Source organism: Rhinolophus sinicus, linkage group LG09 (assembly GCF_036562045.2).
Source record: "Rhinolophus sinicus isolate RSC01 linkage group LG09, ASM3656204v1, whole genome shotgun sequence".
Classification (NCBI taxonomy): domain Eukaryota; kingdom Metazoa; phylum Chordata; class Mammalia; order Chiroptera; family Rhinolophidae; genus Rhinolophus; species Rhinolophus sinicus.
In genome coordinates this window covers 33,751,490-33,778,855 of record NC_133758.1, presented here as the reverse complement: position 1 = coordinate 33,778,855, position 27,366 = coordinate 33,751,490, and the positions used below count along the sequence as shown (strand labels likewise).

Below are 27,366 nucleotides of genomic sequence, written 5' to 3'. Positions count from 1 at the left end.
AGTTGAGTCTAGTTAACAAGGGGTCACAGAACTGTCCGTTTAGATCAACTCTGATTTTTCTAATAACTGTTCTCCATGAGCCAGTTAAGCTGCAAACCTGTTGGAAGCAATGCAGGGGCCGTGGGGAAGAGGTGAGAAGCCTTCGCGGAAAACAGCCACCTGAAATCCTGCTCAGAACCTCGGCTCTCTGAAGGCCAGCCCCACGCGCCACAGCTGCAGGGAGCACACGGGTTCCGCGTCACTCGTCTTTCTTCGTGCCACCTGAGCTCTGGGCCCAAGCACATTCACAAACCGCTAGGGCCTTTCGGCGGCTTCGGGAGGCCGGCCTCAGCCACAGCTGGGCCAGCTCGATGGACAACGCAGGTCTCTGCTGCAAAGAGCGAGGTCTGCCCTGTGGCCCAGAGCTTCCCTCCTACCGGCCACTCTCCTGGGAGGAAGGGACTGGGAAAGAAAGGACGGAGGGGAGGGGCCTGCCACTCAAAGTCCCCAAACAGGGACGTCACGGTCCCAGGTGCGTGTACAACGGGGGGCGGGAGTCAACGCGCGCCTCCTTCCTCCGCGAATTCCCCACCTCCGAGCCAGCAGCTCCTGCGACCCCGGGCTCCTTTTACCCGCGGCGGCCACACCTGGGACCGCACCTCTGGGCTGGGCAGCTCCGGCGCCTCGGGGCGGGGCGGGGCGGGGGCTCCGGGGCGGAGCCGAGTGCGCGCTCGCGGGGACCCCGCGGAGCTGACTGTGCGCAGCGGGACTAGCGGCCCGAGGCCAGGGCGCGGCAGTGGCAACGGCGCGATGGCGCGGCGCGTGGAGGGCGCCCTGCTGCTTCTCTTGGTAAGTGCGGCAGCGGGAACGCGGAGCCCGGGCAGGCAAGGGCACAGGCGGGCGGCCGGCTTGCGCCCGGACCCGTCCGCTCCCGCCTGAGCCGTCTCCGCCCGCCCGGCACTCCCTCTTTGTGCCCGGAGGTGGGAAAGGGCTAGGCAGGCTGCGGCGAGCTCGAACCCTGGGGCTTTGGGAAAACTGCTGAGGCTGAGCCGGCTGGGTTGGAACCTGTCCACCGTGCAGTTGTTCTGGCCGCCATACCGAAGCCCTGGGCCTTTTTGTATCCATGATCTGTGGGTGTAGAGAGCCCTGGAGCGGGGGACACCTTCCCTAGAGATCTGGGGCTTTGTTTGTAGTCTTCTCCTGTGGGGAACATGGAGGCAAGTAGAGCCAACAGCTATGCCTTGTTCCAAGTTCGCTCAAGTTCTCTAAGATTCCCCAAGTGCACCGGTACACGTCAGTGAACCGGGAAAACCAGGGAAATTACCTGCAGGCTTAGACGTCAAAAAAAAAAAAAAAAAGGTTAAGAATAGTTTTTTAAATGTATTTTGCAAAGTTATTTTTGCCTGTTAAAGCCACGTTGTTAAAATCACCCACATTGTTTTAACTTAAAGATTACAAAGTTGGTGTGTTAAAACAACTTCCTGGTATTAAAGATAATATATGTACTAGTGTTAGAATTTGTCTCATTTTAAAAGGTTACAGAGAGTCGAGGTGTAGAACCACAGTCAAATGGGGTTTTCAGAGGTTAATCTTTTTTTTTTTCTATGCATTACTTTTTTTTTTCTTTTTTTTTTTGAGGTTAATCTTTTTTTAAAAAGGTGGGGGGGACTTCAACCAGTGGAAAGCAGTATTCGGTCTCTAGATCTACATTTCTTATGGTTTCTATGCTCCAATTTGATTTTAAAGTATATTTTCTGTTTGTTAGAGGAACTGCACGTAACTTATAAAGGTATCTCATTTATAGGGCTTTGCTAAAGGGGTTTGATAAAGTGAATGATACTATATATCACTATATAACTATCACTATATAGTATATATCACTATATACTATATATCACTATATATCACTATTATATTATACTATATAATCTAACCAGGAAAATATTCATGTATATAAAACGGAAAAAAACATGACTACCCCAATCTCTCTCACTGAAATAGCAATAGTATGATAATTAGGACCTCCAGACCTTGGCCACACTGCTTCATTTTCATGCTCTATTTATCCATTTCATTTTGCCCAAGTCATTGAGGTAATTTCCAGTTCAAGTTCATATTCTTAATAAAACTTTTCTAAAATATAATTCTGGGGCTTTGTTTTGGGTCCCCAGAATAACAGAGCAAGAAATTCCCTCATTGTGATACTTCTTGGTGAAGGAAAATACCAAGCTAATATAGCACTTGGCTCCCTTTGAGAGCTTAAATATTAAATTCCTTTCATATAAGAAAAGAAATTACCTTTATCCTCAAGTGGTATACCAAGCAGGCCAATGCAAGTACATTTATAGATAAAGAGGTAAATTTAAGTATATTTTACTTTAGCAATCTAATATTTTTACTTTATTTGGCAAAAATTGCTCATTAAAAGTGATTATAACTCACTGAACCAGAGCAGAATTCTGGACTATTCTTTATATTTCCTACAATACGTTTTGTGACATAAATTTGAATGTGTTTATTTTTGGTCAAAGAACAAGGGGCAGTTCAGCCTATTGCCCTCTCTGTAATTTAAGTTGGAAGTACAGGTGCTCCTCTCCTTATGGGGGACTACATCCCAGTACGCCCACCGTACGCTGGAAGTATCGTAAATTGGAAATGCATTTAATACACCTACTCTACTATCCTAGGTTAGCCTCGCCTCCTACCTTAAACATGCTCAGGACACTTACATTAGCCTGCAGTTGGACAATTATCTTGAGTTTCATTTTAAGAGTAAATGCCGCCTTCTCACCAGAAGCAGGAGATACAGATGGGTGTTTTGTAGAAAAGGGATGTGAAAACACAATATCCAAAAAACGCTGGCAACACAGTACAGTCATGTGTCAGTTAACAAGGGGGATAAATTCTGAGAAATGCATCGATAGGCAATATCATCGTTGTGCAAACATCATAGAGTGCGCTTACACAAACCTAAAAGGTATAGCCTAGGTATAGCACCTAGGCTATATGCTACAGCCTGTGGCCCCAAGGCTACAAAACTGTATAGCACGTTACTGTACTGAAAACTGTAGGCAACTGTAACACAATGGTATTTGTGTATCTAAACATAGAAAAGATACAGTAAAAATACAGTGTAAGAGATAAAGTGTGTGTGTGTGTGTGTGTGTGTGTACATTGGGGATCAGGGGGAGGACTATGGAGGGAGATGCCCTAGGAGAAGGAGGATGGAGGGAGGGAGGAAGAGTAGGGGAAAGGGAGAGCAGAGACCCAGAGAGCTAAAGCCTGAGGCGAGAAATAATAAAAGGGAGGGTGGAGGACAGAGGGAGAAAGGGAAACGGAGGGAAAGGAAGTGAGTTCGTGCACACGGGTGTGTGTTCGTGTGTGTAGCACATGGCAAGTGGACAGCGTGCCAAGCCTCCTGTTCTATTTAAACCACCCAGAGCTAATTCAACATTGTAAATTCAACATTGTAGTCAGTTCCAGCCTTTTCTTTAAACATCGAAAACAAATTTTTGCTTATAATCCATTATACCGTGTTTCCCCCAAAATAAGACCTAGCTGGACAATCAGCTCTTATGCGTCTTTTGGAGCAAAAATTAATATAAGACCTGGTCTTATATTAATTATATTATATTAATAATATTATATAAGACGGGGTCTTATAGTAAAATAAGACTGGGTATTATATTATATTATATTATATTATATTATATTATATTATAAGACTGGGTCTTGTATGATAGTGAAATAAGACCAGGTTTTATATCAATGTTTGCTCCAAAAGATGCATCAGAGCTGATTGTCCGACTAGGTCTTATTTTCTTGGAAACACGGTGCTCTTATGGGACCACCATCATATAATATAAGACCCGGTCTTATATAATGTAGTCCATCATTGACCAAAATGTCATTATGTGGTGCATGATCGTACACTGTAGAGTATCGGTTGTACCTTCTTGATCCCGTGGCTGACAGGGAGATGTGGCTCACAGCCGCTGCCCAGCATCACAAGAGTATTCTATCACACACATACCACTAGTCCAGGAAAAAATCAAAATTCAAATTATGGTTTCTACTGAATGTTTATTGCATTTATACCATCATTAAGTTGAACCATTATAAGTCAGGGACCTTCTGTATAGACTTTAGTAGAGAATGGAAAGCAGCTCGTCTGACAGAAGTAGTTCTTGAGGAAACGGGTCTTTTATAGATGGGAATGTAAACTGTAGTCTGTATGGGTCAAAGTTCGGTTGCAGATGACAGAATTCACTCTAGGTAGTTAAAGCAAGAAGAGATTTATTTCAGGACCTTGAGTTGATTACATTAGTGTTGGAAGGATTGAGGAAACAGACTGCAGTTTGAGCTGTCAGTAAAACACTTCAAAGTCACACAGCAGAACCCAAGCACTTAGGGAGGGGCTGCCTCTCCTGTGATCCGGAACTACACTGAGACTCTCAAAATCTGAAACTGCCATGTTAGGATACCACTATCCTGCCAGTTCCAGAACCCTGCACACCTTGTAGGATACTTACCAAGTAAATATACCTGTACCCTGCCTCTGGGCACCCATGAATCTAGTGATGGATGCTATAGTTGTAACACGTAAGACTGTGGCAAAAACCCACCTACACCCATATCCATGCTTGCCTGTAGACACATAGTTTCTGCTTCACTTTCTTCTTTCAAATTCCATGTACGTACTGATTGGTTGATCCTAAATCACATTCAGAACCTTAGCTGCAAGGGAGTGTGTGGTATGTGGACTTGAGCTTTCCTCTGTAGATCAGGCAGACACATCCGAAAGGAGATGGTGAGTGACAACCCACGTAGCTATCACACAGTCATTTAGGCCACCTCTATCTAAATGGAAAAAAAAATGATAATTTTGTGAATAAAGTCAGAGACTCTTTCCTCTTCAAGAATTCGTTACCCCTGGGCTCCACCAACTCCTTAATTGTCCATATAGAATTCAGAGGGTCCTTAGATGTGGCTGGGATTAATTACATATACATTTTCACTACCCTCTAACTGAAATTTAGCATTTCTTTAAATTATGTAGGAAAGACACTACAATAGCATTAGCAGTACCTGTGACTTTGTCACAGCAGAATTCACAAACATTTTCGCATCAAACGACAGTTATCTCAAAATACCATTTATTCTCATCACTAATAGACCTTTTACTAGATCTTATTATTTAATGTGTTGATAATGAAATACATGGTATTACTGTATCACAAATGTGGTTTTTTAAAATTCTGATAACTATAATGGGTTCATTCATAATCTGATGCTTTTTATTTTATAAATTTAAAAACATTGTTCTGAGAAGGGGGCCATACGCTTCACCAGACTGCTAAAGAGGGAGGGATTTTTCTGGTGATTGTCTCAATTTTGCCTTTGACTAATTAAGGTTGTCCTTTAAAATCAAACTACATTTTAAAGATTCAGGGATAGCAAATTGTACTGTAAACAGTTAGTTTTATATCTACTAGTGTATTAGTTTGCTAGGGCTGCTGTAACAAAGTACGAAAAATTAGGTGACTTAAAACAGCGTAAATGTCTCAGTTCTAGATGCTAGAAGTCTGAAATCAAGATGTCAGCAGGGCCATGTTCCCTCTGAAACCTGTAGCTTTCCGTCCTTGCCTCTTCCTAGCATTTGGTGGTTTGCAAGCAATCTCTGGCCCTCCTTGCCTTGTAGATACGTTACTCCAATCCTCTGTCTTCACATAGCATTCTTCCCAGGTCTCTTCATATTGTCTTCCCTCAGTGCATGTCTGAGTCCGTGTCCAAATTTCCCCTTTTTATAAAGACACGGATCATGTTGGAAGAGGGGTCACACGAATGGCCTCAACTTGGTTAAATCTGCAAAGACCTGTTTCCTGATAAGGCCATATTCTGAGGTGCTGGGGATTAGGACTTCAGCATATCTCCTTTTATAGGTTCAACTATCTATAGATTGTCAGTGACATCGGAGTTCTAGTTAATGTTCAAATATGCAATTGGATAACAGGTTGTAGAATAAATTCAGGTATAAAGTAGTAAATATTGAAGCCTGTAAGAATAATTAATCACCATATCCAAGAATTTAAGAATCATTTCATATTTGTTTTTGTTTCTAAAAGTTAATAGGTGGTAGGAAAATGGCAACTCAACATTAGTTTCTTTCTTATAAACTTAGGGGAAAGAACTTGACAAAAAAATACGCGCATTCCTTTGGTCCAAAGTCTCCCTGATTATTAGAAATACCAGATGAGCTAAATTAAAATCCCCAAGGCTGAGGTCCAGAAATATGTGCAAATAGAAACTTCCCATGAATCTAATTCTCAGACAGGTCTGAGAGTGAGAATTACAGGTCAAAATTCTGCAAAATAGCTTATTCATGAATGAAACATACGAATATTTATATGGAAAACAATTACACATTGATTAGGGATTGGTATTTTTAAAACTGCCAAATTATAGTAAAAATCAGAAACCTTAATTGAAATAATAAATAAACTTTAGATCAATTTGAGCATTTAATGCAGCTTCTTTTTATCTTTCAGTGTGCCACAAATTTTAACAGCTGATAACACTTTTCAAATGTATAGTCCATAAATGAAAAAGATTGTTTTCTCAGTTAAGTTTATCTTAAAGCATTACATGTATATCACATATGACATTGCACTATTTTTATTTCAAATTAATCTTAAAAATATATTGAGATTTTTACTATATGCAAGCTTGGACAGTAGGGTGACCGAAGCTGGAACACGAGGATTTATACCATAGTCTAATGGTAATATGAGTAATGCCCACAAGAAAATTAACTGTGTAGAAACATGACCACTATTTAGTGACTCCCTGCTTGATGGTAGGCAGTGTGCTAGACCATTGGGAGATGATGAAAAAGCCAGGCATGTTATGCCCTCATGGTACTTACAGTCTAGTAAGCAAGTAAATGGCTAATTTCCTAAAGGGTAATGGTAATAAGAGTAATGGTAAAAGAATACATAGTACCATGGAGCCTACAAAAGGAGCTCCAACACAACATCCCAGCCAAGACCTGAGAATCATCATTCTCACCCACTTTTCCAACGCTGCACATCAGAGGAACATGCATCACCAAGACACATATCAGATATGAGTGGGAGGGAGGGGAAGCACAGTGGGTGACAATAGCAGTGGCTGAGACGGTGCTGCCCTTAGGACAATGTACCTGCACCCCCTGCCTACCTTTGAGCCGCAGTATCTCTCCTCCCCAAAGGATTTGCCAGGATCTAGGTTTAACATTTCTATAATCTGTGCTCTGAGAATCTCATCCTTCTAGCCACTCAGACTTAAAATTTTGTCCCTCTACCCCTTCTCCTGCCCTCCACACCCAGGGGATGGCCAAGGACTGAATTTGGCCCCATCAAGACTCTTGCTCCACTCATCCACGCTGGTGCCAGTACCCTATTGATGGTTCTCATTCCATCTCTGGCTTGTCAGCATCTCTGCCTTTCATCTTACACAGTCCTGCCCCAAAACCTTTCAGAAGCCCTAGCGTTCCTAATCAGAAGCTGTCAAAGATTCTTCCTCCTTAGAGGATCAGTGATGGTCCTTAGCACAACCTTGTGTCCTTATTGCCTACTTGCCACCATCATGCAGTCTAGGTGCCAAAATGCACGCCTTGTTCTTTGCCCTCAGTCAGTCTCCACATCTGGCACACGCTGTTTTTGATGCAGATCATTTCCCTCTGCCTCCTGTCTGCACAGATTCTGCTCCCTCTCAAGGCCAAGCCCATGGCCACCTCCCGCCCTAAACCTCTCCTGATTTCCTTAGCAGGAAGTAATTTCTGCCTTCCCCAAGCTCCCCTGAACTGTATTTACACAAATAAGGTTGTCATTCACACAGATAAGTTTGCCTACCTTATATTATAGTAATTTATGGACACTTTATCTCGCCTACTAAACTGTAAGCTTCAGGACAGGATCTACATGTCATACATGTATAACCTAGTTAAAAGCTTTGGACGCAGAAGTATTGAAAAGTGTGTTAGAGTATCTTTCAGTGTTTAGAAAAGCTGGAATCATACTTTGAATTTCATTTGTTTAGAAGCAGTATTTAATGCCTGGATAGAGTGGGAGGTAAATTTTTGTTTAACACATTCAGCAGTCACTACTGTGCTTCTGCTACATGCAAACAGCCTTCTAGGTGCTCTTGAACTCTGGTCTGGTGGTCATGGAGCTTACAGTGACGGAAGAGAAGCATAGGGAAGAGACCTTGACATGTTTTGAGCACCCACTGCATGTCTGCCAGCCTCTTCCTGTAGTGAATATTATCAATGGGCGAAGCCTGTTAGAACCCAGATCCCCGGACACCATATGCCTCCTGTTAATCCAAAGGCTTCACTCCTCTTACAGCAGTTTTCTGTCGTTTGTCATCAATAAGGCCTGAACTTCTGGGATTGAATAATTTGTTTAGTTAGTTTCCTTATCAGTTAGGACGCTAGAAAGGAAAAAAGAGAAGAAATGAACATTAAGATGTGTCTAGTTTTACAGGAAGTAGACCTACAAAAGTATTCATACAGCTCTGGAAAAGCCATTGATTTTCACTGTTCAATTTTGCCATCTACTTATTTGAGGCGAATTGAAAATGCCTGTTTTCCACTGTGGACCTTGAAGTCAACTGTTGGCCAATTTCCGGTAGTGCCCGAAGTTTGCCTTCTTGATAGACCAGTGCCATCTAATGGTGAAAAAGGACAATCTGAAGCTCTTGGTTTCTTAAACTTTGGGGGTGGGGGTGTATTTGATTTTCTTTATTCTATTTTTTAGTGTAATTTTCAGGGATATAGTGCAGCAAAAAGATGGAAACAGCCCATCATTTTTGTGTTGTCAAATTATGTAAGATGTGTTATACGGATTTACTTATATTTTCCCTGATTCCAAAAACATTTGTAGTAGTTATAGAAAATACATACAAATAAAATGGTAAAATATTTCAAAGAAAATGTTCAGACTCAAGTAAAACTTAAGCTGGAAGAGGAGGTATGAACCAGGTGAGAACACTATTTAAAGCAATCCTGTTGCAGTTGATTATTACTGATAAAGTGGGAAACTCTTGTGATGGGAATAACTCAGTAACTGAATTTCCTTGTTTGGAATCCATTGTTTCACACCTCTCTGTAATTAAGGGTTCATTATTCAGTTTATAAATTAGCCCGGCTCTCCTCTTCCCTTTCTCTTGCTACTCTGTGATTTTTCACATTGGTTTTCAAAAGTGTGATCCCCAAACCAGCAGCATCAGCATTACCAGGGAACTTGTTAGAAGTACAGATTCTTCTACCCCACCCCAGACCCGCTGAATCAGAGACTCTCTCAGGTGGGGCCCAGCAATCTTTGTTTTAACAAGGTGATTCTGATGCCACTCAAGTTTGAGATCCTCTGTTAACATCCCTTTTCGAAACTAATTGGGAGTAAAAAAAAAATTAACACTAAATAAAATATTTTGTTGACTTTTCCTGGTCTTCAGTTTATTTGTCCTTGTTCCCTAAACCAAGGAAAAGCTAGGAGCTGTCCACGATTACACAAAACTCAACTTGAAGTTAGAATTCACAGCATGATCTAACAACTCAAGTATAGCACAGCGTTGCTAAATTTATATTTTAAAAGTCATCGAGGCAATAAATGCTTACAAAGAAAATATGTTTCTCTTTGAAGCTAACTTCCATATGACTCACCCCAAGTCATATTTGTTACAGTACAATTGGCCCCAACATCTGAAAAGCAGGTGAAAGATTATGATAAATCATATAATTTAGTTAGACTTAAAGTATGTAACTTTACTATCTAAAATTCAAATTCGGAGTTCAAAACTTAAAAGTTCAGAATATTGCTTTTCTTGGCTGTTGAGCCTTTTAAGTTAGCAGCTGTGAAAACAAAAATATAATTTTTTAAACTAGTTGAGTGAGGCTGCTATAGAAATTATACTTATGTGTGTGTCATAAGTTGGGATTTTCTAAATAAGTTATGATGGTTAGCCAGAAAATACATTTTATAGGTAGGCTACCTCGCCGAGAATCTATCAGCCAGGAAGTGCTGTCATCCATTGCCTCATAAGTCCTGGATTCTGTTTGTCAAACTCATCAAGGTGACTGCAGAACAGGAAGTCTTTTTTAAAGGTGCCAACCTTGAGAACAAAGGGTACATTGATGTATTGTATTTTTGCAGTGGTGTTTGACCTTCCCTCATGCTTCTGCCAAAACCAAATTATTTTCTTGCCAGTTACTAGGAAGGCCAATCTTTACAAGATGCATAGGATGCAACAGGAGAAATTGGGAATGCTCTTGAAGGATTTATCTAGTGCCTCTAAAAACACTACTTCGTTGGATACGGAGACTAGAAGCTTACTTTCCTCTTCAGTCTTTAATGCAGGTGGCACATGATATTTTTCTATCACCAAGTTCCTCGTGAGAAAGAAAAGAGTTACAGATTCCATAGTTGGGAGAAACCATAATGGTGATCTTGTCCAGCCATCCTTCCATTGTTTGAAGCTCTTTTCCCACATTCCCCACAGAAGGTCACTCAAAAGGTCACAGCACTGGAAATGTTCCAAGGGCTTGGAAGTGGGAAGGAGTGGGAATGGAGGACAGAGACAGAGAGTGTCAGTTATTCTATTTATATTGCCTGCTGTATGTTACCAATTTGGAAATTTACATAAATCCTCATGGTCCTCTGGAACTTACAGGACCTTCTTGACCCTACTTATTACAGTAATTTCCAATCAGAAACGTAGTCTGAATCAGAATTTCTTGACCTTGGCACTTTACCATTTGGAAACAGAAATGGCTTTTGATGGGGTGAGGGGTGTCTTGTGCATTGTAAGATGTTGAGCTGCATCTCTGGTCTCTACCCACTAGATGGCACTAGCACTCACCTCCCCACCCCTAACCCTTAATCTAGTTGCTAGTTACATGGTTTGTTCAGCTTGTGAAAATGCAGTAATTCTTGTGATATGTGCGTTTTTTTGGTATGCATTGTCCTCATGCATACCAAAATGTCTCCAGTCATCACCAAATATCCCTGGTGGGAGACAGAGTCCCCAAAAAACATCCAAATCATTTACTTTAGAAAAGAGTAGTTAAGGTCTTAACTTTTTTTTTAAATCAAATAAACCAGTTCTGCAATTGACAATATGTTGGTACAATTCTTTTGGGTTTTTGTGCAATGACTGTAGAGCAAATACTTTAGTCTATTGTGCCTTATTAAGTGTGAAAACTAGCTATGGCAATAGGTGCTGTAAAACAAACAAACAAACAAACAAACAACAAAAAAAAACAAATAGCAGAACTATTATGACATAAATTCCAAGACACCCTCAGCTTTAAGGTACATGCAGATTTTGGTCACTTTTTAGTGTTAACACATACCAAAAAAGTGCACCTATCACAAGTACACTGGATTACTGCATTTTCACTAACTGAATAAACCATGTAACCAGCAAGTAGATGAAGATTAGCAGCTCCCAGAAGTCCTGGCATCATCCCCACTGATCACTCCTCTCGAACAGCGCCAACCTGGATCACGCCGTTGTCATTCCCACTCCATGGCCTGGATGCTCCCCTTTCAGGGCTCTGTCGGACCTGCTCCTTCGTTCCATTCAGGTCTCTTTGGAAATGTAACCTCTTCTGAGAGCCTTGCCACCATCCTAAATTACTCTCTACCATCCTGTCCCTGCTTTAATTTTCTTTACAGCTCTTATCACAACCTATTTTTGTCTATCTCCCCAACATGTAAGAATCCAAGAGGGTAAGAACATTGTATCACTTAGCATGTTGTAGGAGCTCAGGAAATTGAAAGCATGAGTGAATAAATTCAAATTTCAGAAATTTTAAGATGAGGACCATGCAAGTCTTAGAACTGAGGAAATACCATCGTAATTCTATTTACTGAGTGCCTGATATGTGCCAGTCATTGTAATAAATACACTTAGTATTCTTCCTTTTAATTTGTATAGTAACCCTGCCAAGTAGGTACATCAGTTAGGTTGCTTTCACATACAAGTAACAAAACCCAACTAATAGTGGATTAAATAAAAAGAATAATTAATCTCGTAAGAAATGGAACAGAGATGGGGTGGTTCCAGATTTCACCAATTCTGTAACTCCAAGATAGTTTCAGTTTGGCTTCTCTGCCATTTTATTAGCTTTTGCCTCATGGTCACAGATGGCTATAGCCATTCCGAGCGTCAGTCACATCCTTGATCAGCAGTCTCCAGAAGCAGGTGAATAGAGCAGTTGTGCATACGCTTCTCTTCTTATCAGTGAGGATAATCTTTTCCAGACTCTCCTGAAATCTCATTGGCCACAATTCTCTTATACATTGTTATGGACTGAATGTGTTCCCCCCAAATTTATATAGAAGCCCTAATTCCCAATGTGATGGTATTTGGAGGTGGGGCCTTTTGGAGGTTATTAGGTTTAGATGAAATCATGAAGTTTACAATAGTACAATAGACATACAAAAAGACAAAGATAAGGTGACTGTGTAATTTATGGTCTAAATGAGCACGCTTTTGAGAATGAGAGGGATGCCTGCACAACAGGTGTCTACTGACTTTCCTGGGCAAACATAATCGTGTTTGGTGTTCACCCCAGAAATGAACACCAACCCTGTGGAGGGAACAGCTATTAGGGAGCATGGATGTGTGTGGGATCAAATCAGCCCTCTCAAGCAATGTTGTCAGTACAAGGTCAGAATCAAAGAAAATAATAGTTAGGCTTACAGAGTTGGGGGAGAAGTGAGGCAGGAGTTTTAGAAGGTCAAGAGAATGAAGCATCCCTGAGTCATTACAATGTCTTTGGAATGGCTGGCAGTAATCTATTAGTGTTCTCCACTAGCATTATCTGTAATGATGGATGTCTGCAATGTCTTAAGCTACTTACCTCATGTGGCGATTGAGTAAATAAATTATTAATTACAAGTGATTTAAGTGTAAATAGTCACATGTAGCTACCATATTAGAAAGTGCTGGTTTCTCAAGCCAAAAGAAAGTGAAGACCAGAGGAGAGCAACGGGTTATAAAGAAAGTAAAGCAAAAGTCAAAAGGCAGGATAGGAGTTTATTGTGCTGACTGTAGAGTACACATAACTGTATTTAGTTCTGTGTAATGATGATATCCAAAGTGTGACTGTGCTTGATAGGAACCAAAGAAAAGAGTTGGTGAGACTGAGGAAGTGAGGAATTGAGTCCTAATACGTGCAAGCAGTTGTGTGTGTGACCCCAGGGAATGATGGTAGTTAGCTGCAGGGAAAGGTAAGTGGATCCCCAAGAACATGAGGTGAAAACTGCTGGGTAAGGAGAAAAGGATCAGTGATTGGCTAACGTTTCAAGAGGAAAGTTTTTGTTTTCGTTTTTGAAATACTAGTTGTGTTCTCAGATTCCTGGAGGAGACAGTATGGATCAAAAAGAGTGCAGCTTGCACTCTCAGTCCGTGGTCATGGCAGGGAGGCAAAGGGAAAAATTAAAATTTGTTTCCTTTTGACAAAAGAAGATAGTAGTGGTGGTTAAACCTTTTTTAAAAAAATGTCTATAATATCTTAGGTGGTAGGTTATTCATTAACAAAATTTTTTAAACTGAATTGAATGATAAATCATATTAAACAACAAATAATTTTATTTTCCAGGTCTGCTTTAACTTTGGAAATACACTCCATCTAGAGGTAAGGAACCAAGGAGAGTATTTCTGTCATTTGGACTCAGAGGCTTAATTTCATGGAAGACACTTTGGCTGTGCCTCCCCAGATTAGAAATGCACACTCACTTAGAGCCAGCCATTCCCACCTAAACAAGTGCAAGGGAACATACAGAGGGTGCCAAAAAAATGTATACACATTTTAAGAAAGGAAAAGAATGTATTAAAATTGTAATAATATATACCAATAACAAAAGATGAATACAAGTCACGTCTGTACATTTTTTTGGCACCCCCAGTATATACAGGATGTTCAATGCAGTATTTTTTGACAGTCTAACTGTCCATCAATAGGAGAATGGTGAAACAATTTACGGTACATGGAAGAATGTCCATGATGAGGTACTGAATGAAAAATGAAGGGTAGGGGCGGCTGAATAGCTCAGTTGGTTAGAGCGCAAGCTCTGAACAACAGGGTTGCCGGTTCAATTCCCACGTGAGCCAGTGAGCTGCCCCCTCCACAACTAGACTGAAAACAACGAGCTGCCACTGAGCTTCCAGAGGGGCGGCCAGATGGCTCAGTTGGTTAGAGCCCGAGTTCTCATCAACAAGGTTGCCAGTTCAATTCCCGCATGGGATGGTGGACTGGGTCCCCTGCAACTAAATATTGAAAACGGTGACTGGACTTGGATCTGAGCTGCACCCTCCACAACTAGATTGAAAGAACAATGACTTGGAGCTTATGGGCTCTGGAAAAGCACACGATTCCCCAATATTCCCCAATTTAAAAAAAAAAAAATTTAAAGTCTGGCAGAATGAGAAGTATATGATAATTCCATTTTTATAGGAAAAAGACCTTTATACATATGCAACTGTATGGTCATAAGTAAAGATCATAAAAGATATTCCTCAAGCTGTTAATAATGAATCACTGAAATATAAGTGAAAATATAGAAGGAAGTTTTACATTTTACATCATAAACTTTAACGTTAATGTTACATAATTTAAGTTATAGAATTTTTTCAACTAAAAACAAAGAGAAAAAATCAATGACTTAGTGATAACCACTGTAAATATTTCAAAATAAAATACATGTTATGTAGAGCAACAAAATGAGTAAAATAATAGACCTAATATAATAATCATTTCTGATCTTAAGATACTAGGTCAGCTGTATTGAAATTTTCCTTGGATAAAATATATATTTATCTATTAAAGCCTAATTGAAAATTTATAGAGTAGTTTTCCACTTACAGACTCTAAAAACAAAAGATGGGCAATTTAATTGTTTACCCCATCTTTAAAGCAATAAATTCATTAACTCACACTTTTACTACTTTTAGTCAAATTGATATCAATAGGTTGCTAAGATTTAGTCTTAAAATATTTCATAATAAATTTTTAAAGTATGAGCCACCACAGAAAAATGGAATTTCATCCTCAGTAAGAAAAAAAAAAGTTATTGAAATGGTATTTTAATTTTAATTTGCCTATTTATCAGGTCACTAAATTACTCTAGCTGTTTAAATTCTTCCCTCTGGGAAATATTTTCTTACTGAAAAAAAACTAAACTGGACTGTGTTACTGGTCTGGAGACAATCTGTTGACTGAGCCTGTAGAGTTTGCTAGAGTGTATACATTTCCTCATTGAAAATGAAGCCTGTTAAAAACTATGAAATTTATACGTTAAAATTTACACAGCCATTTTTAAAGTTTTAGTAAATTAAAGGATACCGTACTAATGTCTTGGGTATGGCAATCTTTTGCAGGCCTTAAACACAAGAACTGAAAATAAGCTGCTTCCTAAACATAGGCATTTAGTGCGACAAAAGCGTGCCTGGATCACCGCCCCTGTGGCTCTTCGGGAGGGAGAGGATCTGTCCAAAAAGAATCCGATTGCCAAGGTACCTTCTAAAGAGGAACAAGAAAGATATGTACCTATATTACTAAAATATGGTGTGAGAAGACTTTTATGTTCACTTTAAAATTTAAAGAAAATTATATGATGTATTTACTGAGCCTTATGTGTGTATTAGAAAATTAGCAGAGCTTAATTCTTAGTAGAAAGTATCAACTTTAAGATCTTTCCCACTCTGGAAGATGCAGTATTATTGGAGAAAAAATACATAACTTGGAGCTTTGATTAAATTAAAAGTTAAGGCATCTGGCACTACCATGTTTCCCCGAAAATAAGACCTAGCCAGACAATCAGCTCTAATACGTCTTTTGGAGCAAAAATTATAGTAAAATAAGACTGGGTCTTGTATAATATAATATATAATCTAATATAATACCGGGTATAATATATAATATAATACCCAGTCTTATAATATAATGTAATATAATATAATATAATACCGGGTCTTATATTAATTTTTGCGCCAATAGACACATTGGAGCTGATTGTCTGGCTAGATGTTATTTTTGGGGAAACGCGGTAGTTGAATCTTTGTGTACCAGTGTTGCAATACTTCAAAGAAGATATTATCATATGTAGGGGAGGAAAACTGTTTTTCCTGCTACCCTTCTCGGTTCTCTGGGGCCCTATTGTACTGACAAAAGAAAATGTAACAAGAGAAAAAACAAGTTTATTAACATGTGTATTTTGCCAATAACACATGGGAGGGAGGGAGTGCCCAGAGATGAGTAACTCAAAGGTTTGGTTAGAATTTGGGCTTATATAGCATCTTAGCAAAGGAACAATACATTTTTAGAGAAGCGACAAATTAAAGGACAAGGACCTTGGTAGGGGCAGCCAGTTGTAGGAAGGCAAGTATATGGGAAACTAACGATAGAAAAAGGCTAATTAGTAAAGTTTGTTATGTGGATTCCTTCTAGCATCTCCACGCTGACAAGAGTCTAAAGTTGTTGGTGATGACTGACTTGTCCTTGATAGAGAGTGGAGGGAGGTCACATATACAAATTTATGTCCTGCTTTTAGACAAATAGGGGAATGGCAGAGACCTTTCTTGTATCTGATTCTTCTCCCTTGCCTTCAGTTCAAAATAATCCTCTGCCAAAGTGGTATATTTTGGGGTGGCATGTTCTGCCACCCGACACACAAAAAGTAGTTTCAAAATGAAAAGAACTGATACCAAATAGGTAAAGGTGGCCATACGTCCTGTTTGAGTTTGTCTTGGTTTATGCCCCTTGTCCTGGCTTACTAATAGCTCCCTTTTCTTTATTAATAGGACACTCTCAAAATGTCCTATTTTTGATCAATTATATGGTAATATCTCAGGCTTAGCATGTGCAAATCTGAACTCTTCATTTTTTTCCCTTAAAGCTGTTCTCCATAAGCTGTACCCATTTCAGTAAATAGCACTATAATTCCATCTAGTTTTTCAAAAATGTAGCAAGTACTATCAGTTCTAGCCCAAAAATATATTCCAGATCTGCCCACTTCTCTCCACTGCCACCACTCCTAGTCCAAATTAGTGTTACCAAAGTGAGCCCCTGATACTGTGTCCCTGCTTTCACTCTTGTCACCACTCCCCTACCACAGTTCATTCTCCCGAAAGCAGCCTGAATCTTTTGAAAAGACAAAGCGTGTTCACCACTTTAGTGAGACCCTTTCAGTAGCTTCCTGCTGCAGTGGAAGGAATAAACTGTACCCTGGCCGATAAGATCTCTTCGGGATGTATTGGCCTTGACCTCCTCCTCTCTGACCTCAGCCCCTATCAACCCCCTACCTCCACTCTGCTACATCCCTAAACCAACCCCAGCTCATTCCAGCCTCGCCCTTTGCACTTACTGCTCCCTCTGCCTGGAAGCCCCTCCCCACAGATCTTTGCAGTAGCTCTCTGCCTCCAGCCTCTGCCCAAGGTTCACCTCCTAAAAGTGTGTCCTTCCCTGCCTCACCCCACCTCTCTCTGTCCCATTTCTCCATTTCAGCTTGGATTATGGCACAATCCACTTCAGGACATTCTGCTCTACCTTGTTTGCTTGTTGTGTGGCTCCTTTGGTGGAGTGTAAGATCCCCGAGGGTAAGGGCTTAGTTCTTAGGCTCACTGCTCATGCCCTGTGCCCTGAACAATGTCAGCAGGTGCTCAGTAAACACTGTGGGAATAAATAAGTGTTCATATCCAAATTTTACTTCATCATTCCAATCTTGTAAATATCAGACATAAAGAGCTCCTTAAAAGAAAGCAGCGATGGAACAGGAGTTAACAGTTTCCTTTTTCCAGCAAGTGTTTTTATAAAAGCCTTCTAAAAACCAAAATTTTAATTATGGGGGCCGGCCCGGTGGCTCAGGCGGTTAGAGCTCCGTGCTCCTAACTCCGAAGGCTGCCGGTTCGATTCCCACATGGGCCTGTGGGCTCTCAACCACAAGGTTGCCAGTTCAATTCCTCGAGTCCCGCAAGGGATGGTGGGCTCTGCCCCCTGCAACTAAGATTGAACACGGCACCTTGAGCTGAGCTGCCTCCCGGATGGCTCAGTTGTTGGTTGGAGCGCGGGCTCTCAACCACAAGGTTGCCAGTTCAATTCCTCGACTCCCGCAAGGGATGGTGGGCAGCGCCCCCTGCAACTAAAATTGAACACGGCACCTTGAGCTGAGCTGCCGCTGAGCTCCCGGATGGCTCAGTTGGTTGGAGCCTGTCCTCTCAACCAGAAGGTTGCCGGTTCGACTCCCGCAAGGGATGGTGGGCTGTGCCCCCTGCAACTAGCAACGGCAACTGGACCTGGAGCTGAGCTGCGCCCTCCACAACTAAGACTGAAAGAACAACAACTTGAAGCTGAACATAACCCCCCACAACTAAGATTGAAAGGACAACAATTTGACCATTGTTCCCCAATAAAGTCCTGTTCCCCTTCCCCAATAAAAAAAAAAAATAAAAAAAAATAAATTTTAATTATGGGTTTACAAAATAGTGTATATATATATATATATATATATATATATATATATATATATATATATGCAATTAATTTTTTTGTTTGGGTTTGGTTTTCTGAGATACCCGAGTCATTCACACATTTTTCTAATAGGTTTCCTTAAATGCATTGATTCTTAGGGGTTCAATAAGCGTTAACTGTTCTCACTAATTTTAATAGACAAGTTGTTAGGAGTAAAATTTATATAAAAAGCAAAAGATCTTGTTAAATTTCCCCAACTTTCCAAATTCTGTTTCTAGAGGTAATATTGTCAACAGTTTTGTGTCTTCTCGATCTTATGAAATGCATTACTTTGTGTATACTTACACACTCTTATATGCATACAGAGGGTGCCAAAAAAAGTATACACATTTTAAGAAAGGAAAACTGTATTAAAATTGTAATACTCAATATGCACCTATAATAAAAGATGAATACAAGTCACGTGTGACTTCTGCAATTACAAGAGGTGCTCAAAGTGGTTACCATCAGTGTCCAGCCAGACACTTCTGATTACGGCGAACTACTGCTTGAGCAACGTTGACCAGAGTGTCCACTCATATACATTTTTTGGCACTTGGCACCCCTCCAGTATATACACACATATAAACCAACAGTTATGTCCATACACAGTTTTGTACAGCACATAAAGATCTAGAATATTTTTAAGTATTTTAATATATATGTACATACATATACATATTCACGTGTGTACATATATATGCATATACTTGGCAAAAACAGAGAGACAAACGCAGAGAAAGAGAAAGACAAACAAATAGACAGAAACTCAGTGAAAAGTAATCATGGGACTGCTCCTGTTCACCATTCCACTCGAGTTGCAGAGCTGGTATAACAGGCCTGCAGACCCCATCTGCTGTTCCCTTGATTATTCTCAGCAAAAACCGCCCCTCCAGCCCCAGTGCATGTTGGGAAACATATGGGAAGAAAGTGTAACTAATCCTGAGGTGTCACGACAAAGAACTGGCCAGGCAGGTGGGTGACGATGGCTTCAATGATGTCTGAAGGAGGAAATTGACGAACTAATAGGGGGCCACAGAGACATATTGAGAGACACAAATAAAACTGTTTATAGAGGCTGAAGATGGTAACTACAGAAGACGCAGCAGGTGAGAAACATTAATTTGCTGAAGCATTCTAAGCAGGGATGGCACTTGATTATTTTAAACCTGTGGAAGTATGCCTTGTTCATCCTTTCAAAATGATCAAGTGGATTTATGAAGGTGATTTTGACACTGCAATTTTTACCTTCTGTGTTGAATTTAAAATCTACCTGCTCCAAGATGTACACCTAACAATATCTTAACTTCACAACAACCCTAAGAGAGAGGCAGTAGTATCTCTCCACTTTACAGATAAGAACACTGAGGCACAGAGAGGTTAAGTAACTATCTTCGTATCATGTAACTGGTGAGTGATGGAGATAGGGTTAGAACCCAGGTTCTCTGTCACCAGCATATCCGCTCTCGAGTGCTTGTGTTCTCCCACCGCCCTCCTATCAACATCAGGACAACTTCAGAGGGAAATTTTCCATTAAAAATATTTAGATGTAAGTTATGGATGAGTTTAACTTGAGGCATTCCTCTGTTATTTTTACGTTAGATACATTCTGATATTGCAGAAGAAAGAAAACTAAAAGTGATATACAAATACGCTGGAAAAGGTATCACAGAGCCACCTCTGGGTGTGTTTGTGTTTAATAAAGACACCGGAGAATTGAACGTTACCAGCATTCTTGATCGAGAAGAAACACCATTTTTTCTGGTAAGAAGAACAATTTCCCATTTATTAGTTTGTAGTTTTCTTTAGTAATAGAAATGACTGGTTTTATTGTGTGTGTTTTTGATACAATGGTAGTTTAATTACCTTAGCTTAAATCTAATCTCTTTGGTTATTTATGTCATGATTTCAGCTAATTGGTTATGCTTTGGATGAAAAAGGAAACAACCTAGAGCAACCATTAGAACTCCGCATTAAAGTTCTTGATATCAATGACAATGAGCCAGTATTCACGCAGGATGTCTTTGTTGGGTCTGTTGAAGAACTGAGTGCAGCACGTAAGAGTCTATTATTTTTATGAATGAATCCCCAAGGTCATTTTAACTCCATTGTGTAACTGAACACTAAATCCTGTATCTTAATGGAAGCTGTGTACTAACCACAGGACAAATAGTAATAAACCTATTGTTCCAGACTTGGAACTGTTTTTTTTTGTGATAACTTCAAAAGACTTTACAGGGCATCTTTTATACCCTCACAACAGGTGTGATAGATTGATGTGACATTAGGTCTCTGTAGCAACTGTTCTGCCTTATAGCAGGAAAACAGCCATAGCCAATATGAAAACAAATGGGCGTGGCTGTGTTCCAATAAAACTTTATTTACAGAAACAGATGGCTGGCTGGCTTTGGCTGACTGGCAGTAGTTTGCTGACCTTTGACTTATATTATTTCCACTGCCTGGCTTATTGACAACATTCAATGCAGTGCTCTTTATGAAGAGCTGCAGGAGAGATTTGTCTTTGATCATAGTGTAAAGAATAGCTGCTCTTCTCCTGAATTGTTTGTATTTTACTAAGCCTTCATTTGTATCTGTTTGTTCTTCTTGCTTTGTTTTGGTTATTAGAACAATTATAAATAAATTTGTGGCCTTCCTGTAGCAAGTGTTCAGGACTTCACTCGAAGAATTGTATGTATTGACCTAGGCCTGCCTTCATCTTGTTTTTCTTACTACTATACCCATTCCCACGTGTTTCCTCGCCCAATTCAGTTTTTCGATCTTGGTAAACTGACTTGATAAGCACCTGAAATCCTTTTGGGAACACGATAAAATTAAAATAATAATGTATGTAAGTGTACTTAAGGTTGAGATTCATTTTGGACACCTTTGTTTCTGATGGCAGATACACTTGTGATGAAAATCACCGCAACAGATGCAGATGAACCGAATACTCAAAATTCTAAAATTTCCTATAAAGTCGTATCTCAGGAGCCTCCTTACCCTCCTGTGTTCTACCTGAATAAAGATACAGGAGAGGTCTATACAACCAGTATTACCTTGGACAGAGAGGTAAATTAATATTTTATGGTGCTCATCTTTTAAACTCTCCTTTATCCTTGCAGGTTCTCCTCTCTTTTAATATCTAATTTTCCTACTTCATTGTATATTCCTCATTGATAGGACAACTCTTGGAATTATCCTCTTCTAGAGATTTTCTGACCAATCTGGTAGCCCTTAGCTATATGTGGCCATTGAGCACTTGAAATGTAACTAGTCCAAATTGAGATATACTATAAATGTAAAATCGTCTCCTGATTGGGAAGAAGTAAAATATAACCTGAATAATTTTTGTTGACTATATGTTGAAATTACAATATTTTTAGATACTATGGGTTAAATAAAATGTATTTGTTTAAAATTAGTATCACCTGTTTCTTTCACTTTTTTTTAAATGTGGCTGCTAAAAAATTTCAAATTACATAAGAACAGTGCTGGTTCTAGGGCCTCTCCATTCGGGATTCTGCTTGCTAGAGTGTTCTAAAGCAATGCTCCTTAATTAGTGGCTCTATAATGAAGCACCGGCAGTCTACTGCTAATACATACACAGAGGAAGGAAAAAAGATAGAAATCGTAGCCCTATTTAGAGTAATATAACTATTTGTAAAGGAAAGAATTATTGTAAATCCCAACTTGGAGGAAAATTTTGAGTAAGTGTCCTAGAAAGGCCATTCTCTCAAACATTTCACTTTTTTTATTTCTAACTCAAAGGGAGAATTTTAGATGAAAAGGGAAATAGAAAATTTTAAAAGTGCTACCTACATGTATGAAGGTTTGAACAGTGAGTGTGCATGAGTAAAATGTTGATGATCCTATGAACACTGTATTGTCGTCAAATACAGATCATCATCCAAGCATAGCCATTATGTTTTATATCACTTGGAAAAATGATTTTACTCTGCCCAGAGAGGGAGAGGGTTGTGCCCAACGTTCCTGTTGAGAGCTTTGTAAAATTGAAGACTTGCATTACTCTTAAAATTCTACTGTAAACTTTGTCACATAAAATTAGAATGCTAAGGTATTATTTTGTAGTATGTGATTTTTTTTTTTTTTTTTTACCGAGCTGCTGTCTCTGAAGTGTGGAAAATTTAGCCAATAATAATGGCTGTCACTTATTGGTCATTTACCGTGTGCCAGGTGCTATTCCAAGCCCTTTACCTATAGTCACCCATTTAATCCTCCTAGAAAACCTGTGAGGCAGATTATTATCTCCATTTTATGCAGAAGGAGACCGAGGGTGAAAGGGATGAAGTGTATCCAACACTGCTAGTTAGTGACAAAGCCAGAATTGGAACCCAGGTAGCTGGCCCCAGAGCTGCTGACCTGCCTTTCACTGAGCTGTTCTGCCCTGCACAGGACCCCCATGCGTTGGCACTGCTCTGTCTTAAACTCCAGCCACACTGAATGGAGCCACCCACTCTAAGGGTACCGTGTGGAAGAGAATGGTTCTCTTTGGAGTGACATCTGAGACCTTGTTCTCTAGGACACATTCTCAAAGAATCATATCTCTCAGACAAAGTTCACCAAGTTTTGCTTTCACTGGCCAAGTTTTCTTGAGGACTAGGTCTTCCTGGCTTAACTATTAGCTGAAAATGAATTGTGAAGCAGGAAGAACCAATTCCTAGAGTCCCGCCATTACTTCCAGGGGGACTGTACAAAGCAAACTACATTTTGAACAGCACTCTTTTTTGCAGACTATTTTTAAGGAGAGACTTATCTCCTGTTAATATCACCAATGAGATATTTAAAAATTTCACTATCAACAACTCCTCCAGACTTTTCTGCCTTTCTAGGAAAGCTCTGATGGCAAATAAATATCACACAAATAACAGCCGCAGATCATGAAACTTATGAGTAAAATATACTGTGGTTCATTCCATTGATGATAAAGCGAACTAAAACAAACCAGAAAGATAATTTGGGAGCGATTCATTTTCACCCCACGTGGATATTTTTCATTGCCCTGCAGGAACACAGCAGCTATACTTTGACAGTAGAAGCAAGAGATGGCAATGGACAAATAACAGATAAACCTATAAAACAAGCTCAAGTTCAGATTCGTATTTTGGATGTCAATGACAATATACCTGTAGTGCAAAATGAAATGGTAAGTATTATTTTTATAACAAATATGCCTACTTTTCATATTTTAATCCCACCTAAAAACATATCACTGAAGTTTGTGTTACATTAAAATAAAAATTGTGTTCATGTTTTGCAGTACGAAGGGATGGTTGAAGAAAATCAAGCCAATGTAGAAGTTATGCGCATAAAAGTATTTGATGCGGATGAAATAGGCTCTGATAATTGGTTAGCAAATTTTACATTTGCATCAGGAAATGAAAGAGGTTATTTCCGCATAGAAACTGATACTCAGACTAATGAAGGAATTGTGACCCTAATTAAGGTAAGTACTTCGTGTTCAAAACTGGAATGGGAGAAGTTGGTGCAGAGGAGGAAATTGATGTATTTTGAGCTCCAAACAATTAAAGTACTTGGTATACTCGATTAACTGGTGCCAAAATTTTTTGAGATGGGAGCCATCCCTAGTAGCCCAAGTTCTGTGGTTAGTAGGTACGTGGTCATACTACAGTTCAAATTCAGATCAGGCGACTCTAATCCTAACCTGACAGCATGATGCCAGCATCATTATTACTTAGCACACTGCCGGTTTTGTTTGTAGCCTGGGCCTGACTGTAGCATTCCCATGTCATGAATTCTTGCCTCTACTGAGGGTCCCCCACCTTATCTCTTATTTGATCTACTTAACAGTAAAGGCAAATCTTATAACATCTAAAAACAAAAGCTGAAATAACTTGATAAGGCCCTAATCCAGTTGTCCTCATACGTAAGGAGAAACAGTCACTTAGTGATGAATGATAGAAGTGTTAGAAGTATTCTCAAGGACCCATGGTAGCACAAAAAGGGATACAGTTATTTCTACCAAAGGGTACATGGACAAAAAAATAGTAAAATTAATATTAAAATGACCACCACAGATTGAGAAAATTATAAATTTATGGTTTCAATTGTATAAAGAATGGCTCTTAAGTTATAAGGGCAATAGTCAGAGCCCATTGAAAAGTTAGACAAAGAAGATATACAGATAGCAAGTATGGACATAAAAATATACTCGACGTCATTAGTCATTAGGAAAGATGCAAATTAAAACCACATGAGATGCCACAATACCTCCTAGAATGATTATAATGAAAAAGACTTGACAATACCCAGTATTAGCAAGGATATAGAAAAACTGGAATTCCAAGATATTGCTGGTGGAAACAAAAAATGGAATACCTAGTGTGGCAGTTTTTTAAAATGTTAAGCCGAGTAGTTACCCAATAACCCAACGATTTTGTTCTAGGTATCCATGCAAGAAAAGTAAAAATATATCTACACAAAAACTTGTATGCAAATATCCATAGTAGTTTTTATTCATAATCAAAAACTGGTAATCCAACATCCATAGAGAAATAAAATGTGGTCTATCCATACAGTGGAGTACTACTGAGTAATAAAAAGGAATGAAGTACTACATACTACAACATGCATGAACTTCAAAAACACTTTTTGTGAGAAGCCAGACACAAAATACTACGTATTCTATGATTTCATGTATGTGAAATTTCTAGAAAAGGCAAAACAGTGGATATAGAAACTAGATCACTGGTTACTTGGGGCTGGGCTATGAGTGGTGATTGCAAAAAGGCAAAAAGGAACTTTTTGGGGTTATGGAAGTATTCTAAAACTGGACATTAGTGATGTTTGCAACACCATATAGGTTTACTAAAAATCATCATGCTATACACTTTAAATGGAGGAATTTCATTGTAGGTAAATTCTACTTCAATAAAACTGTTCAAAAACAGATAAAGGAGAACAGATACTTTAAAACTGTGGGAATAGAGATAGTAAATCATCACATGAGAAAGTCTCAGTTTTGTTAACAAATGAGTTTAAAAATTTTAACGTTATTAGAAACAGCAAAAATGGAAATGATAAATACAGAGGGTGCCAAAAAATTGTATACACATTTTAAGAAAGGAAAATTGTATTAAAACTGTAATACTCAATATATACTGATGACAAAAAATGAATACAAGTCACGTTTGACTTCTGCAATTACAAGAGGTACTCAGAGTGGTTACCATCAGCATCCAGACACTTCTGATTACGGCGAACTACTGCTTGAGCAACATTGACCAAGGTGTCTGCTTGTACTTATTTTTTTTGGCACCCCCAGTATTTTGACAGTTGTAAAAAATAGAGGTATATGCCCTCATACATTGCTCTTGATGCTGGAAATTTTTCCTTCACTTTGGATTGTTATGGCTATTTATAGAAAACACTATGAAGCAGCATTTGTTGCCCCCATACCTAGCTCATTTATTTTTAAGATTGTCTTGACCTTCCATGGTCTCTGAATACTAAAGACATTTGGCTGGAAGATTTTATTTCTCATCCAGCATCCATTATGCCATCAAAACAAGCATGTCAAGGGACGGCCAGATGACTCAGTTGGTTAGAGCGCAAGCTCTTAACAACAAGGTTGCCGGTTCAATTCCCACATGGGATGGTGGGCTGCGCCCCCTGCAACTAAGACTGAAAAACAGCAACTGGACATGGAGCTGAACTGTGCCCTGCACAGCTAGATTGAGGGACAACATCTTGACTTGGAGCTGATGGGTCTTGGAAAATCACACTGTTCCCCAATATTCCCTAATAAAAATTAAAAAAAAAGATATACCCAAATTAAAAAAACAAACAAACAAAAAAAAGCATGTCAAATGCAAGACAAAAAAAAAAAAAAACTTTCACAAGAATTCTGTAATCACAAGAGTATCTTCTCTAGTCATTTTCTGTTGTGTCCTTGTCCCAATACCACAGTGACTCATAAAAAAGTGGGTGCAGGAGAAGTTGTTATCCATTCAGAACCCCTAGGTAAACAAATTTTTTAATAAATCATCCAAAACTAAAAGTGAATAGCTCTGTAATTCAGGTAAACACATATAATGTATTTAGTGTTATACTGAAGAAACAAGCAATAACAGTGCATCTAAATGATCAGGGCCACTAGAAATAAAAAGCAACAGGGCTTAAATAAACTTTGACAAAGTACTTCTTGTAGTACTGGAATATAGCTCAACAGGAAATCTAAATCGTATAAAAATGTTCAGAGCAGTATTAGTTATATTTAAAAATTACAAATAGTGTGTCTAGTAATAGGCTAAGTAAAGTAAGTATATCTGTAGTACTATAGAAATGTTTATTTTTTAAAATGGACAAATTGGAACATAAAATCTGAATACAGTGATAAATTGATTATATCAAACGTACTTTATAAATATCACAATGCACAAAGAACAATATTTAGAGGAAGGTTACTCTTTTTAGCATTAATAGCAAACCAGATATTAATAGATATACTGAAAAGGAGAAGAGTACGTGCTTTGTTTAAACAATTTAAAAACCCCTGGATTTAGCGAAGTTAAATAATTGTGTGTCCTCCTGGAGGCCTCAGTTTTTTTATATGCTAATGCACAGTGAAAGTCTATATTAGGGGACAGCTGGCAGTGCCACCACTAGTTCTGTAGCCTTTTCACCAGAACAAACCCATGTAACACATTTTAAGGGATATTAAGTTATGTTAAATGTGCATTAATTTCATTAATAAAAAAATTACTTCTAATATTTTTAAATGATTTTGACCTTTAAAAAAATTAATTGGGGATGTTTCCTAATCATCCTTATTAACATTTATGAGTATCCAAATT

The 27,366-nt window shown here is 39.1% G+C and overlaps 2 protein-coding genes across 2 annotated transcripts in view; one reads left to right on the top strand and one right to left on the bottom strand.

The window, feature by feature from the left end:
• DSC1 (desmocollin 1) overlaps positions 1 to 532 on the bottom strand; it is a 313,848-nt gene extending 313,316 nt beyond the window's left edge. Inside the window, exon 1 of the mRNA XM_074339731.1 lies at positions 98 to 532. The gene's annotated coding sequence lies outside the window, so the exon portion shown is untranslated. The remainder of the gene's footprint in view (positions 1 to 97) is intronic.
• Positions 532 to 27,366, top strand: part of DSG2 (desmoglein 2) — a 40,384-nt gene continuing 13,549 nt past the window's right edge. Inside the window, exons 1-8 of the mRNA XM_074340198.1 lie at positions 532 to 828; positions 13,628 to 13,663; positions 15,406 to 15,540; positions 20,135 to 20,296; positions 20,445 to 20,589; positions 21,435 to 21,601; positions 23,559 to 23,696; positions 23,811 to 23,996. Coding sequence (XP_074196299.1) covers positions 790 to 828; positions 13,628 to 13,663; positions 15,406 to 15,540; positions 20,135 to 20,296; positions 20,445 to 20,589; positions 21,435 to 21,601; positions 23,559 to 23,696; positions 23,811 to 23,996 — 1,008 coding nt within the window. The 5' untranslated portion in view covers positions 532 to 789. The remainder of the gene's footprint in view (positions 829 to 13,627; positions 13,664 to 15,405; positions 15,541 to 20,134; positions 20,297 to 20,444; positions 20,590 to 21,434; positions 21,602 to 23,558; positions 23,697 to 23,810; positions 23,997 to 27,366) is intronic.